The 14,750-nt window shown below is 48.2% G+C and overlaps 1 protein-coding gene across 10 annotated transcripts in view; it reads left to right on the forward strand.

The window, feature by feature from the left end:
• DNMT3B (DNA methyltransferase 3 beta) overlaps positions 1–14,750 on the forward strand; it is a 34,154-nt gene that overhangs the window by 2,285 nt on the left and 17,119 nt on the right. For 4 of the 10 annotated variants that reach the window (XM_055544767.1, XM_055544768.1, XM_055544760.1 and 1 more), the window contains exons 2-6: positions 9,628–9,808; positions 10,556–10,617; positions 12,085–12,192; positions 13,077–13,202; positions 13,856–14,065. In XM_055544767.1, coding sequence (XP_055400742.1) covers positions 9,634–9,808; positions 10,556–10,617; positions 12,085–12,192; positions 13,077–13,202; positions 13,856–14,065 — 681 coding nt within the window. In that variant the 5' untranslated portion in view covers positions 9,628–9,633. The remainder of the gene's footprint in view (positions 1–9,627; positions 9,809–10,555; positions 10,618–12,084; positions 12,193–13,076; positions 13,203–13,855; positions 14,066–14,750) is intronic. The other 6 variants (XM_055544769.1, XM_055544763.1, XM_055544765.1 and 3 more) reach the window with 4 other exon arrangements.

The following is a 14,750-nucleotide window of genomic DNA, read 5'->3' on the forward strand; positions in this document are numbered from 1 at the left end:
GATTGTGGTCATTTTTACACCCCCACCCAAGTTTGGGACCTGCCTTGAGGGTGCAGAACTAAGGGAGAGCCTTTACTTTTCTCTGTTAGGGTGGAGAAGGCTGAGACAAAGGGCTGGGGTTACGGCTGGCTCCATCCTGCTCCTTAAAGCCATAAGCAGTACCTCCAACCCCTGCAGTTTGCAGGGAGGGTAGGAGGGTATTTGGGAGCTGCAGGGGGTGAAGAGGAGGAGCCAGGGGGGTGGGGCTGCCAGAGGTTGCTTCCCCTCTTTCCTTTCCTCCTGCCATGTGGGGCCTGCAACCCAGAGGGGCCTGTCTCCCTTTCTCATACTACAGCCCCAAGCTCCTTGATGGAGGGTTTGGGTAAGTTCTTCCCAGAAAAACTTCCCCGGGACTAACTCCTTTGTCTCAGACCAGCTCTCCTGCCTGTTGTCCCTCTAGGCTCAGATACTTTTCCATTTCACCCAAGATGATCCACGCTAAATCTGAAAGGCCTATTGGTCTGACACCATGGCAAGTGCTTCTACCCCAACCCTCCAGAAAAGTACAGGCGCACTCTTGATGTTGAGTTTTAAAATCATGAATTTAGGGTGTTTATAGTGTGTGTGTGTGTGGTTTTTTTTTTTTTTTTTTTGCCAGTTTCATGGCAGATCAGGGCTGCAGGAGTATAGAATTCCTCATGTCAGCACCCTCTTCGTAAAGCAATGGGCTCATGTTCTCACAGGGTCAAAATTTGCCACTGATGGAACTCGGACAGATGCAGGTAGTTCGGGAGCCTGATGATTAGTGCTTTACAGAACTTTCACATCTGCCGCTATCCCAGGACAAGAGTGATCCTACAAAAGGAAAAAAGCCGAGTCCAGGTGTTCAGATGTATCTGGCTGTGGATGGAGGGAAGTGGCCTGGTAAATGCAGAGGGAGCCCGCACGTGTTGCCCCTGTGCTGATTAATACCTGTATGTAAAGTGAGTGAAGATGTACACACCCCAGTAGAGTTGGTAGGAGGATGAAATGGAATCCTTTTAGGACTTAGGCCATTTTCAAAATAAGTTAGGTGGGGGCCCTGAGATATTGTAAGAAGTCTGGTATGTTGTAGGTCATGTTAGTCACTGGAATCAACATACTCATGCAGCCTGGGCTGCCAAATCAAATCAGGGTTTATATCCAACTCACTACATTTATAAGCTAGTGACCTGAGCCTCAGTTGCTCCATCTGTAAAATGGGGATGCATTGTTGGCCAGTTAAGGGAATGTTGAAGTCAGTTGAGATCCTATTTAAAAGTGCGCATAATGAGGATTTAATAAATGTCACATTTTGTAGTCAATATTGAGATGATGGCTAATGGTCATTATTTACTTGCTGAGAGAAACAGTTGGCATTCCTGAGGAAATAAGCAAAAAGTGAGGAGGATCTGTTTTGTGTAGGGAATTAGAATATTTTATCAAAAGGATTTTCATTGTGTTTGATACAAATGAAAATCAAATTTGCCATGTTCAGATGCAAAGAAAAAACAGATCATGGCCTGTAATCTCACAGGCCCAAGGTAATCAATGTTTTACTTTCATTTGGGGGCCCTCTCAGTTTCTTCTAGAAGTGGAGAAAGCGTAGAGAGGAGCAGCAGTCCATCCTAAGCAAAAAGACAAGAAGCCAGGGCGAGTGCAGTGTGGTGAGGAAAGGCCCTGCGTTGGCGAGGTTTCCCAGTGCACTGGTCATCTGGGCCCAGCTTCCCACGTGGATGGGAGGACCTTATAGAGAACCACTGGCCTCTGCTCATTTCCCAGCTCAGCCTGACCATGTTTTTCTAAATAACTTCACCTGCAGAGGTTTTTCTCTTTTTTCAGAGTAATTTTTTCTCCTTCATATATATATATATATATTTTATTTTTGGTCTGGGTCCTTGCTGTGTGGGCTTTTCTCTACTATGGCGAGCAGGCAGTCTTCTCTAGTTGGTGGTGTGTGGGTTTCTCATTTCAGTGGCTCTAGAGAGTATGGACTTTAGTAGTAGCAGTAGGGCTTCTGACTCAATGGCCTTTGATAGTCTATGAAATTTGTGGGTAGAGCATTAGTCATTGAGAAATTATGAGCAGGAAATTAGAAATGCATTGTTAAGAATTGATGGGTGAGAGAGGTCGTGGGGAAATGTTCTTAACCAATTAATTTCCTCTTGGGGACAGATGATGCTGACCAGGTGTGTATGAGGAGCTGGTACTGGAGGAGAAGGGCTCAGTGTCACTGAGGGTTCCTACCCTAAAGTTGAGGGAATAAATTTCCTTGAGCTATTACACCCCTTATCTTGTTTTTGGACACATCCTTTATTCCCTTGTTTTAATTTTAGTGTGTAGAGCTCCATCCAATATTTCTGAGTGTCTTTTTTTTTTTTTTTTACTGTTTTTGTTTTTCATATTTTAGTTTTGAACTGTATCTGTGTATTCAGAAGGATTTAAAACTGGAGGCTTACTGTGTGGGACATGGACTGGAACTTGTCTCTGGGTCTTCCAAAATCTGAAGGTAGCTCTCTGATATTGGTATGTCTTATTCCCCATTCCCTGGAGCAGAGGGATCGTCCAATGCCCTGCCCAGTGGTACAGGTCTGGCAGCTGGAAAAGCGACTGGGGAGTTATCAGTCTGGCATTAATTTTTCCCCTGAGTCAGGTCTCTTGTGTTGCAGCCTGGGTGGAGAAGTCATTACCTACCTATTTCTTCATCCTTTCCTGTACTTCCACCTTCTGAGGTTAATGGGGCTTCCTAAGCAGCATTTATTTCCAGTTGCATTTGCTTCCAGTTGCAAATGGGCCTGCTGTGGCCAGAGCCAGGGCCTTCCACTGCCCTTCAGCTCCTGGAGAAGGGATGGTGTCTTCCTGGTGGATGTTCCCAGCGGCCAGCATGGTGCTGGGGCGCGTGAATGTGTGCTGCTGGGTGACACCCAAGGCAGGCCCTGGACAAACCTGGGGGTCCTGTTGCTGAAGCACTGGAAGCGGAGGAGATACTGCAGGTAAGTGGAAGGAAGCCTCACCTGGGACACAGATGTGCAGTGTTAGGTGGGATGCCTGGATGGGCAGGCGCTGTCCTCAGGGATTTTCTAGGTTACCAGGGAGGCAGCAATAGGATATGGACAGTTCTGAGCAAATGTACATACAGGTATGGGTGAAATCGAGAAAGTCAATGAAACTTTAACGTTGGCAGGCGTGTCCAAGCAGATATGAGCATTTATTGTTAATGTATCATGATTAAAAGAGGTGTCAAGGGCTAAATACCAAAAAGAGAAGTGAAACCAGAAACATCCCATGTATATAGGGGACCCATATAGAAGAAGTAGAGTTGGGTCATACTAGTCATTGTATGCCTGACTTTCCTTATAGAGAAAATTGAGCGTTCTACCTTATACCATTCAAAAAACTTCAGATTGACTAAACTTAAATGGTCATTTTCAAAAGTGACATTTTAAAGTTGACTTTTTGATTGTAAAAGTCACATGGGGATAGATATGGTTGTCTGTTCTTCCACAAGCTACCTTGCTGAGAGGTTAAAGAAAAAATGCTGGAGGAACATGGCTTAATATACACAGTAACCTATTAAATGCGATTGTATTGTTAGGTGGACTTTTTCACTTTACATGGTTTCATCTAGAACCAGCTGCCCTATGCTTTGCCTCTCAGTGGTCTCCCCAGTGTGGTTGCATGTAATTTAGACAGTCTCTCATTGATTATTTGTTGGTAGCTTTTACTTTGACAATGAAGGCAGTGCCAGTCTTGCCCACAGGTTTTGGGAAGAACTTTGCACTGAGTGGATTCCTAGCAGTAGAATTCCTGTATAACAGGATATGGACACTTGGCACTTGAGGTCGTACTGTCAGATTGTCATCTTCAATACTGAATCAATATCCCCACAGCATTGGTATGTAGATGGGTTGAGGTTTTAGGCAATGGCAGTAGCAACAGGTGCAGGCTGCTGCGAGGGGCAGAGCTGAGGGAGTGACTTTAAGAATAGCGGTCTCCTTTCTCCATTCCTGCTGGAAAGAGGGCAGAGGACACTTTGACTGGATTTTGCCTAGGGGAACAAGGCCACAGGAGTGGGTATAGCAGCTCCCAAATCCTCAGCCTTAGGATGCCCCACGTGGCATTCTGGGTGACCCATGGTTTCCCTGTCTTCATCTGCATGACCTTCCTAGGGCTTCTCAAATAACTTGTAGGCAGAAGGGACTAGTTGCTTGCAACTTGTTTCCATAGGGTAAAAAGTTTGACTCCAAACTCCAGTTGAAGCTCTCATTTCAGATCTTTCTGTAAGTTCCTAGGTTTTCCTGTAAATTATCTAGAAGGTAATGGTATATAATTTTATTACAGTCTGTTGACAAATATCCAGATGTACCAATGTTTCTTTATAATTTTGCTATTAATGAGCAATGTTGCAAGGAACATCTTCATAGCCAGCTTTTCTCATACTTGCCCAGACTGACTACTGGAACATCTTCACAGCCAGCTTTTCTCATGCTTGCCCAGACTGACTACTGGAGTCAGTCCGCACGAAGATTCTGATAAATATGCGCAGGCCCATCTATTATCGTACAGTGACAGTGGTGCATGTAGCCATGACCCAGAGGCGCTGAAAAATTCTCCAAACTTGAGTCATCATGGATGAAGGGATGCATCGAGCCTAAGCTGGGAAATCTGGCACAACCGCACACGAGACTGTGTAATCTCCAGGTTTCAAGGTTTTGCCATCTGCTTTGGGATCTGTAGCACCAACCACCTAGGGAATTAGATGAGGTCACTTATTGCCTAGGCTGTATGACTGAGGCTTGAGAAGGACAAGGAGGACATTTTCTTCCCGTTTCCCTGTGAACCTGATCTTTTTTATGGAATTTACTGGAGATTCCTGAGCAGGCATAGGGAACTGAGACCCTGTGCTCTGTCCCCAGCTAGGGGGACAGCTGTTTCTGTCCTCCTTGACTTTGTACTGTCTCCACTGCCTCCCTTCTCTTCACTCACCCGGGTGAGCTGTCCCTCCCGGCCGTAAACTTTTTAAACTGTTTAAACTTAAAAACTGTGTTATGATGTCTTTAAGATCTGCCTCCTGGACTAAGGCCTCAGACTCCATCACTCAGGCACTCTGGGAACCTCTTCAAGGAAACTGCTTATCTGTTTCCTCAGAGCTTGTTTCCCCATCTACAGAATGGGGATCATAAGAGTGACTAACTCTTCTGTGGTACATGCTGAGTGCTCTAGCTTAGCCGTTTTGGGAAACAGCTAAGAATATTTGAGCAGTTCAAGGGGAGGAGTCAGGAGTCGATTCCCCTCCCACAGGCCAAGGAGGAACTTTTTAAATAGGGGAGGTGGGAATGTCTTTCACCCTCCCTCTCTTTTGCTTTACAAAGGTCAGGGATGCCCAAGGTCCTCCCCCGCTAACTTGCCATCAAGCCCACCATCACCCCCTTCCTGCACTGTAAGTTTAATTAATGCAATTAACATTTACAGGGTGCCAGGAAATAGTTCTGCTGGTACCAGCCTGGAGGAAATGAATGACATCACTTCTCAGGTTTATAGCTGGGTTGCGGGGAGTCCCTGGGCCGCCTCCTCCCTGAGTCTAATTGGGGGTGCCACCCACCCTTCTGTCTGCCACATTGCATTTGGACACGTCTGACCTGGTTCAGTCAGGACACAAGCATCCTGCACTAATGAGGCAGGGTCTTGCAGGGGGAACCTTGCCTGTGAGCCCACCCAGCACCGCTGACCATCCCGAAGTCATGTGCTGGACCCCAGCCTCTGGGAAAGGGTCAGAGTTCACCTGCATCTCAAGGTTGGACCACCACCTCCTGTGAAGGTGAACAGCTGGTGTAAGTCCCTCAGCCATACAGCTCCTGAAGCTCCTGGAACGAATGGTGCATTGTTCATAACTCATCTCAGGCACAACAGTTCCAGGCACGTGCCCTGGATTGCCTGGGCATGAGTTTGGCACTGCCACTTTGCTGGGTGACTTAATTCATTTGAGCCTGTTGAGAGCAGGTTGATGAGAGGACTTGCCTCGGGTTGGGGTGGGGGTTAAGAGGTGTCAGTTCTGGCTTTAGCAGACAGGAGGGGCCTGGGACATGCTAACAGCCAAGTGGCAAGTGTTCTGGAGCTGGTATGTCAGCCCCTCTGGGAAAATCCCTGGGGAAGATGCCACTGCTCAGGATTGGGATCGCTCTAGATAAAGGAGCTGGCTTGTGCTGGGGGCCACATTATCTGGGAAATGCCAATTTTGACTCATTAGAAACCAAACAACTTAATGAGGAAGATGTATTATCTACCATTACAAACCAATCCCTAGTGCTAAGATCTTCCTGTTGCCAAAAGCAGGTAGTTAAAATTCACACCTTCTTGTTTAAGTTCCCTGGGAGCATTCTTTTAAGTGAGTACATACTATGTTGCCTAACCTCAGTTTGCTCATCTGTTATATAGGGATAACATTAATGGTATGTAAGGATTAAGTGAATTCATACAGGTAAAGCACAAGGGTGCCTGGCATATGGTAGTAAATACTGAGAAAAGTGATCAAGATGTGTGGATCTTCATGAGGGCCAGATGATTACTTATGGAAGCCTTTGAGAGAAGCCCTCCTTGTTTTGACCTGTGGTTTCCGAAATCTGAATACGTGATGGGGCTTCTAAGTTGAGGGCCTAACAGTAGCACATGCCTGCAGCTGTTTGGGTCATGTGTATAATGTGGAGGAGATATATAATGTGTGTAAAATGTCGAGGAACCGAGCTGGGCATCTTTAAATCTTGCCAGTTCTGGACTCTGGTGTGTGTGTGTGTGTGTGTGTGTGTTGTAACTAGTGAAGTGAAAGTGAAAGTTGCACAGCCATGTCCGACTCTTTGTGACCCCGTGGATTATACAGTCCACGGAATTCTCAGTCAGAATACTGGCGTGGGTAGTTGGCTCCCTATTCCAGGAGATCTTCCCAACCCAGGGATTGAACCCAGGTCTCCCACATTGCAGGTGGATTCTTTAGCAGCTGAGCCACCAGGGAAGCCCAGGAATACTGGAGTGGGCAGCCTAGCCCTTCTCCAGCTGATCTTCCCAACCCAGGAATCTACTGTCATTGCAAATTCTGGGTGGTGAAAACTACAGGAAAGGAACTGGTAATGAAATCACATTGAATGATACCACTGGAAGTAAGACTATTTTACCTACCTAGCTCACCCCAGGGCACCCAGGTAGTTGGTCATACAGCAGGTTGGTTTCCTTCCCTGAAATCTTCCTCCAGTCCCTGTGGGCAGAATTTTTCTAGGGGCAGAATTTTTCCTGACTGTTGAGATCTGGCTTTGGGAAGGAGCTCTGCTCACCTGTCCATCCCTCTAGCAGGCTGGCAGACAAGTTGGCACTGCTGAGGCCCCAGGGAAGCCTGAGGTGGTTAGTCATAGTTAATTATTGTCTGCTATGGGCTGTAGGCTCCAAATGGGTCTGTCTAGGAGAGAGATTCCTTTTGACCCAGGTGGGGACTGTCTGAGGGAACTCTGAGCCCCGCATAAGAGGGAAGGAAGCCTTGTCCCTTGATTTCAGCCTCTGATCTGCTACCCGCTCCTGTCTTCAGTCTACCCCTCCCCCCTCCCCAGAGCTCCCGTGGAACCTCCTGGTGTCTTGCACCCCATGGCCAAGTCTCCCACCCTCTGCCAGGCCATCCGGGTTACTTAGTTCACTAGTCTGGCCTGAGGCAAAACACTGGAAATTAATGATTACTCTGAACCACACTCCAGCAGTTTTCCTGAGATACTGGCCACTTGGACTCACAGGAACTGGCCGTGGGGTCAGACAACCTGTTCTTCCGGGTCAGGGCTTGAGAGTAAAAGGGCTAGAGAAGCCGCTAATCAGGCTGGGTTAGGCATTCCTCCTTTTCCTTGGGGCTGGTGAGATTCCTTAATACGTATTGAGAGAAAATACACTGGGAACTGTGAACCTGCACACCCTGGACCATGTGGGTTAGTTAAATGCTCTGTATCAGTGTATGCATTTGTGACCCCGGCAGTATTTTTTTTTTTTTTCTCCTTTTCATCGAACTGCTCAGAATCCAGCTTGCAGAATCTTGGTCAAACCCTGGGCTCCACAGTGAAATAACTAACCACTGGACTGCCAGGGAATTCCAAGGCAGTGTTTCTTTAACTTGCATATTGATGACCCAGGGATCCTGTGAAAATGTTGATCCTGATTTAGTAGGTGCCTGAGAATTCTGCAGCATGATTCAGTGGTCCCTCCGCCTTGTGGGGAGCATCAGAGGTCTACTTATCACACTCGCACCTGGGGGATGGACTGATGCCCAGGGTGGAATTAAGAATCCATAGGACATTGCATACCTGCTGGGGGTGGGGGGGTGGGGGGGTACGATGAGAAGTTAATCACTGAGCCCCACAGCGCCCTCTGGTGGGTGTGCTGGCAGCATCCCCACTGCAGCTCACAGCCCTGTAACCTAGATGACGCTTCTAGAAGGTACTGTGGGAGGCTTGCTTGGGTCATTGGGTACTATGTGGTGAGTCTGTCTCCCATGATAGGGAACACGGACCAGGAGTGCTCAGCGCCCATAGGCAGCTGTTTGCTGGGGAAACTTCACAAGCAGGGTTCCTGTGGCACCAAATACTTAACCTCCATTTGGGGCTTCACCCTTCCTCTTACATGTGAGGTTTTTATTTTTGATGTTGAAGATTGACCAGGTCTGTGGGTCAGTTTTCCTGTTCTATAAAATGGGCCCACATCACATTAAGAGGAATAAATGAGAGTAAGGTACATGTTCTTGAGGCCAACGTGTTGCAGGCAGTAGGGCCAGGTCAAAGGTCACACAGCCCTCCAATGCATGCCTGAAGACCCTGGCTGGAGCTGGTCTTAGCTTAATAGCCTAGTGATGATGCAGTTACCAGGGTGGGCAGGGGTGGGGAGGCAAAGGCCCAGAGGTGGGGTGAGGTTGGAGCAGATGGGGAACATGTCCCTGGTTAACCCGTCCCAGTCCTTCCCCCTGTGTCTCCTCCATTCCTTCCCTTCTTGCGAACTTGGGACTCTGAGCCCCAGCTGGTAAGGGAGGAGGAGAGTGAGCGACAGGCCTGCAGACCAATGGGCCCCTGAGGTTGTGATGGGGCGGGGCTTGTGCTGCCATGGAGAAGAGAGAAGCTGTTCTGTGGGGGAGGAGGGGACGGTGGGAAGAGGACCTGGAGATTGAGGGGAAGGGAGAGAGCAAACAAAGGGGTCAGGAGGGAAAATAATGCACTGACTTCCCGAGGCCCTGCAGAGACTGGGCAGGGAGAGCGCGCCAGGGGCAGAGGGGACCAAGGCTGGCGGCAGGCAGGCCGGCCTTAGATGGCATTGTTTGAAGTGGCCGGCTAATTGCACAGAGCAGCCTGAGCCTCAGACCACGGCCCAGCCCCCTCCTCTGTCCTGGGTGCTGGCTTCTGAGCCTTCGGGTCGAGTGGCCACATGGAACCAAGTCCTGAGCCTCCGAATTTGGTGAGGGGGGCAGGCTATGGGGGGCGGCCTGGGTGGGGTCCTGAGAATCACTCCCAGGTCCTCTCTTGGCCTGAGGACTTGGTGACATTGGCAGAGGTTTGGGGGCACACTGCCCCCGTCCACCCTTGCATCTCTGCTACCCTCCTCACTCTGGCCTTCCTACAGGAAACAATGAAGGGAGACACCAGGCAACTCAACGGAGAGGAGGACGCCAGCAGGAGGGAAGACTCCATCCTTACCAACGGGGGCTGCAGCGACCAGTCTTCCGACTCCAAGGATGCGCCCTCACCCCCGATCCTGGAGGCTATCAGCACCCCTGAGATCCGAGGTGGCAGAGGTGGCAGAGGTGGCGTGGCCTGTGGGGCGGAGGGGTGAGGAGGGTGGTCATGGTGGACCACAGCTGGGACACAGGCCCCCGAGCAGGCTCAAGGCAGCTGTGGGAGTCTGGGCTCTGATGACCCCTGCCCCAGCCCCAGGGAAGGGAAGAGCTGCTCCCTTTCTCCTGCACCTCCGCTGGGACAGAGTAGGTGACCCCAAGCCAATGAGCCCTTCTGTTCCAGACAAGGGGATGGACACAGCACAGGTAGACTGGGGTCTTTGACACTTCTGTGGGAACACCCTCTCCCCTTGCAGCTGGGCCTGTCATTTTTCTGGGAAGAAATAGAGGCAGTGGGCATCTCAGGCTTGCTGCCAGTCCCACCCTCTCTCTTCCCCTCTCCTCTGCTGCTCACATCACCTGGGACCCTCTCTGCTGAGATTTTCTGGCCCAGCTGGTTTGGAAACCCCTGTATTGTCTCATCCTGCTGTCAAGAGAACTCTTCAAGTTACACCTTCCCATAGAACTTTCTAGAGGCTGAAAGTGTTCTCTTTCTGCATTGTTCACATGACCGTGAGGAGCCACACATGAGTACTTAATGTGGCTGCGATGGCAGGCACCGGGTTGCTCCTTTAGTGGAGTTAGTGGCCACTGATTTGGGCAGCACAGGAAGGAACTGTCCAAGGGCTAGGATTTAACCCCTGAGGATGTCAGTGGGTTTAGGGAGACCAGGAGAGCCCCTTCTTCACAACAGACTCTGGTTCCTCCTTCTTCCAGGCCGCAGATCAAGCTCACGACTGTCCAAGAGGGAGGTCTCCAGCCTGCTAAGTTATACTCAGGTACTGGTTCTGTGGTCACATTTCTGGGATTCAGGGGAACTCTATGGTTTGCATATTAAGTAGGGGACCTGAGGCCCACTTAAACTGATGGCCAGCAAATACTTGCTGAATGAGGAATTTGAACATCGCTAGGTACACAGAAGACTTAGAACAACCTCACTTAGAATGGCATTTGCTGCTCTCACATGCTGAGTTTTTGAAATGAATGTTTTTTTCAATCTGGATGATCAATTGAACTGATAAATTTCTACTGTAACAAGATTTTTTTTTTTATCCCTGAAAGGAATCCAGCTTGCTCATGGTATGTTTTGAATTGGATCTATTTTAGAATTTAACATCTATTCATGAGGAAAATAATGTATGATTTTATTGCTTATAATATACCTGTGTCTGGTTTGATAGTAAGATTGTGTGGCCCTGTGGCCTCAAGGATTTTTTTTTTTTCATTTTGGAAAGAACTTGCCTGCCTTATTAGGGGATTTTTAACAATCATTGAAATATCTTTTACCAGTGTTACAATGTCAAGGTTTCTACTTGATTAGTTTTTTTCCAACTTGTAGCTTTTCTGTGTTTTTTTTTTTTTTTTTTTTTTACTCATGACACTATTTATGCTTTCTGTTTTCCTATGAATCATATTAGTTTTGTTAATTCAGGTCATTATCAGGCATTGGGGACAAAGTCATGGTTGAAAGTTGTAGACAATGAAAACTCCCCCTCATACGTACGGCTTGTCTTGTCCTCATGGTGGACCACAAGTGGGCACCCAGATAATGAGGATCAGGAGCTGAGGGGACCTGGTAGGGACAGCACTGGAACAGAGGCTCAGAACAGCTGTTCTGATCTCTTGGAACTTCCTCTGTGCCCTGCCTTGGCAAGCATGGATTACTTGATTCTCACTATAACTCTGTTGTGCTATAAGGGAAGAACCATTGTGCCAGTTTTAAAGAGAGGAACGGACCCACTCAAGACCTTAGTTGGCAAGGGAAAAGTCAGGTTCTTAACATGCTGGCCAGACATCGGACCACTCCCCACCTCTTTGGCTCTTGTGCTGAGTTTTTGTTGAGTTCGGTGTGCAGCATGGGATGTGTACTCGACACAGGACTCGTGCCATTTCTTCTGGGTCATTGTATCAGGAAGCATCTTCCTCAAGCCTGTTTGCCCCAGATGCTGTTAATTGTGGAAATTGACCAGGTCTCCCTGCTGGGCATAGCAAGTTAGTCTAACCATGAAATCATGATTTTGAATGCAGGAGAGACCCCAGTAGAATTAGGAAACCAAAGAAAAGGTGTCAATGCAAAGGGCATCTGAAGCCTTTTGTGCCCATACCTGTAAAATCTTTTGAACAATATGAGGTTGCAGATCTTTTAAAGTCACTCAGACCAATATTGTTTTCAATATGACTGACTCTTCATGTTTAAACTATCTTGGTTATATGACATCTAAATTCATAATTTTTCATTTATAAAGGACCTGACGGGTGATGGAGATGGCGAGGGAGAAGACGGGGACGGCTCCGACACTCCAGTGATGCCAAAGCTCTTCCGAGAAACCAGGACTCGGTCTGAAAGCCCAGCTGTAAGTGTCTACCCCTGAGCGGAGGCACTTCACACACACACGTGCCTGCATTAAAAGCCTTGTCTAGGATCTCCCTGGAGGAACTTTGAACAAATGTCCTGAAATTGGAAAATGACAGCAAACCTCATTAATTATGATTGAGATGGTTTTCACATGGCAGTTCTCTACTTTTCTGGGAAGCATTCTAAGAAGTGCCAGGGGTGTAGTTTACAGGTGGATGACTCCAGGCTACCCAGTTACCTTTGGGACCAAGTTGCTTCTGTAGGTGGATTCTATGACTAAAATGTCTGGAAATGGGAAGGCAGTTATTGCTCACGATCACCCAGCCTGCTGTTAGGAAGCAGACTGACACTTGGTGACCGTGGCATGTGCCACTGATAATCCTATGCAGCACATGATGTCTATCGTCCTGTTTTCACAGATGACAGAAAATGCCAGTAGTTTACCCATGGTTAAGCATTAACTTCTTGTGTGCAGGATTTGAACACAGTCTGCAACACTCAAGTTCATGCCATTTTGAGAAGAAAGCCTAAGGGAATTCTCATCTATCTTGAAGAATGCAACAATTGTAATAATGCTTGCAGGAAAGAAGTCTTTGGGAATAAATGGATTTTGTCAGTTCAGTTTGCAGGTGCCAGTTTCAGCTGTACCAGGTCAAGTAGGACCTGCTGTGGATTGTCAGGCAGCCCTGCCAGCCACGCTGCCCCCTTATTCCACTCGCACTAGGGAATTCAGGGGTGGGAAGTCAGACCAGAGTGACTCAACCACCGCCTTCACTCCTGTTGGCCTGAGGCGGCCTCTCAAGCGTTGATCCCTGGGCCCTCGGGCTGAGCCTCCAGCCTCCATTCACCAAAGGCCTTGTGCTTGTCCTCTCCTGCTTCCAGGTCCGAACCCGAAATAACAGCAGTACCTCCACCCGGGAGAGGCACAGGCCCTCCCTACGTTCCACCCGAGGCCGGCAGGGCCGCAACCACGTGGACGAATCCCCCGTGGCGTTCTCAACTACCAGGGTTGGTTCCCTAGATGCTCAGATCCCTACCCCCCGCCCAGTCTCTTAACTGGAAGCTCTGCCCCTCTCACCACACCAAGTGGCTGCTGTTTATATAACCTGCTTCCTTTCTTCACCCTCCTCTCCCTTTCAGGTTCCTGCCTTTCCTTTCTCTCCTGGGAGCTAGCTAAGCTCTCCCTAAGCCTGATGACTTCTCTCCTGGCCTAATCCCTAGACGGAACCCTGGTGGGAAGTGCAAGAATTCCCTGTGGACTGGGTCCTTACACTTCCTCAGAATAAGCTCAAACCACTGATTTCAGAGCTGTCTTGTCTCCTTAGTATCTTCAGTGACTCTTCTAGAGCCAACCCCATGGGTTACAGCAACTCTAAACTCCTACGGCAAGGCTAGGCACCAGGAAGCCCTCTCTGAGCATCACTTGTTATCCTGTCTTGGTCCTTAATTCTGTCCTTGTTCTTCTGGAAGTTGTTTCTCTCCCCACTTAAGGGACACTTACTTGTTCCTGGAAAACTAGCCCTGTTGGTCTCTCTTCCATTAACTTATGTCTCTGCTTCACTTCTGCTTGACTGAGAAGCAGTGGGTGCACCTCTGTCTCTGGTCGCCGCCCCCCCTGCCCCGGTCTGCTGTGGCCCATGCTATGCGTCCTGTGTTCACAGTCCCTGAGGCGAAGGACAGGATCCTCTGCAGGCACGCCATGGCCGTCCCCCACCAGCCCCTACCTCACCATCGACCTCACAGATGAGGATGTGGTGCCGCAGAGCAGCAGCACGCCCTACGCCCGCCTGGGCCAGGACAGCCAGCAGGAGAGCATGGAGTCCTCGCAGCTGGACACAGATGGCAGAGATGCAGACAGCACTGAGTATCAGGTACCGCTGTGAAGGGCTGAATACAGCGAAAAGTTACCCAGAGGTGACTTAAGACTTTTTGTCACTTACATCACAATAATTGATTCATTCTCCAAGTGCGTTTTCCATTTGTCAATTGTCGCTTCCTGTATCCTTATCTCAACATTGACTCAGGCACCAGATTAGTTTCCCTCCTAAGTTTTTCTGAACATTTTGTACTTAGAAATGTATATACATAGATAATCCATAATTCTATTCATCATGTGTGTATATACACGCAGTTTTTGATTGGCTTCTTTAACTGAGGAACTGAAGTTGCCCCACTTTCGTGTCTACTCCATCAGGTTTTGTTCATCACCAACCAGTTGAGCTTGTTGGTTTCACTCAGACTTTGCTATAAATGTATTACTCTATGTACACATACCGTGGTAGAAATCTGTTTTCCGAGTACATGACTTCAGAGTAAATCTTATGCATTTTAATAGCTTGCATGATTCCCTTTTACAGCAAGCTTTTTATGTGCAAATGGCCAATTTTTTTTTTTTTACATTCTAACGACTTGTACTATCCCATTTGATGGCCTGTGGGAATATCCAGGATTTTTACTCGATTCTTCCCATGAGTTTTCAGTTTTTTGTTTTTGTTTTTTTTGACTTGGCAGCTTAACATGTTTCCCAGATACTTGGTCAGATATTACAGGTGACAT

This window comes from Bubalus kerabau, chromosome 13 (genome assembly GCF_029407905.1).
Source record: "Bubalus kerabau isolate K-KA32 ecotype Philippines breed swamp buffalo chromosome 13, PCC_UOA_SB_1v2, whole genome shotgun sequence".
NCBI classification, from domain to species: Eukaryota; Metazoa; Chordata; class Mammalia; order Artiodactyla; family Bovidae; genus Bubalus; species Bubalus kerabau.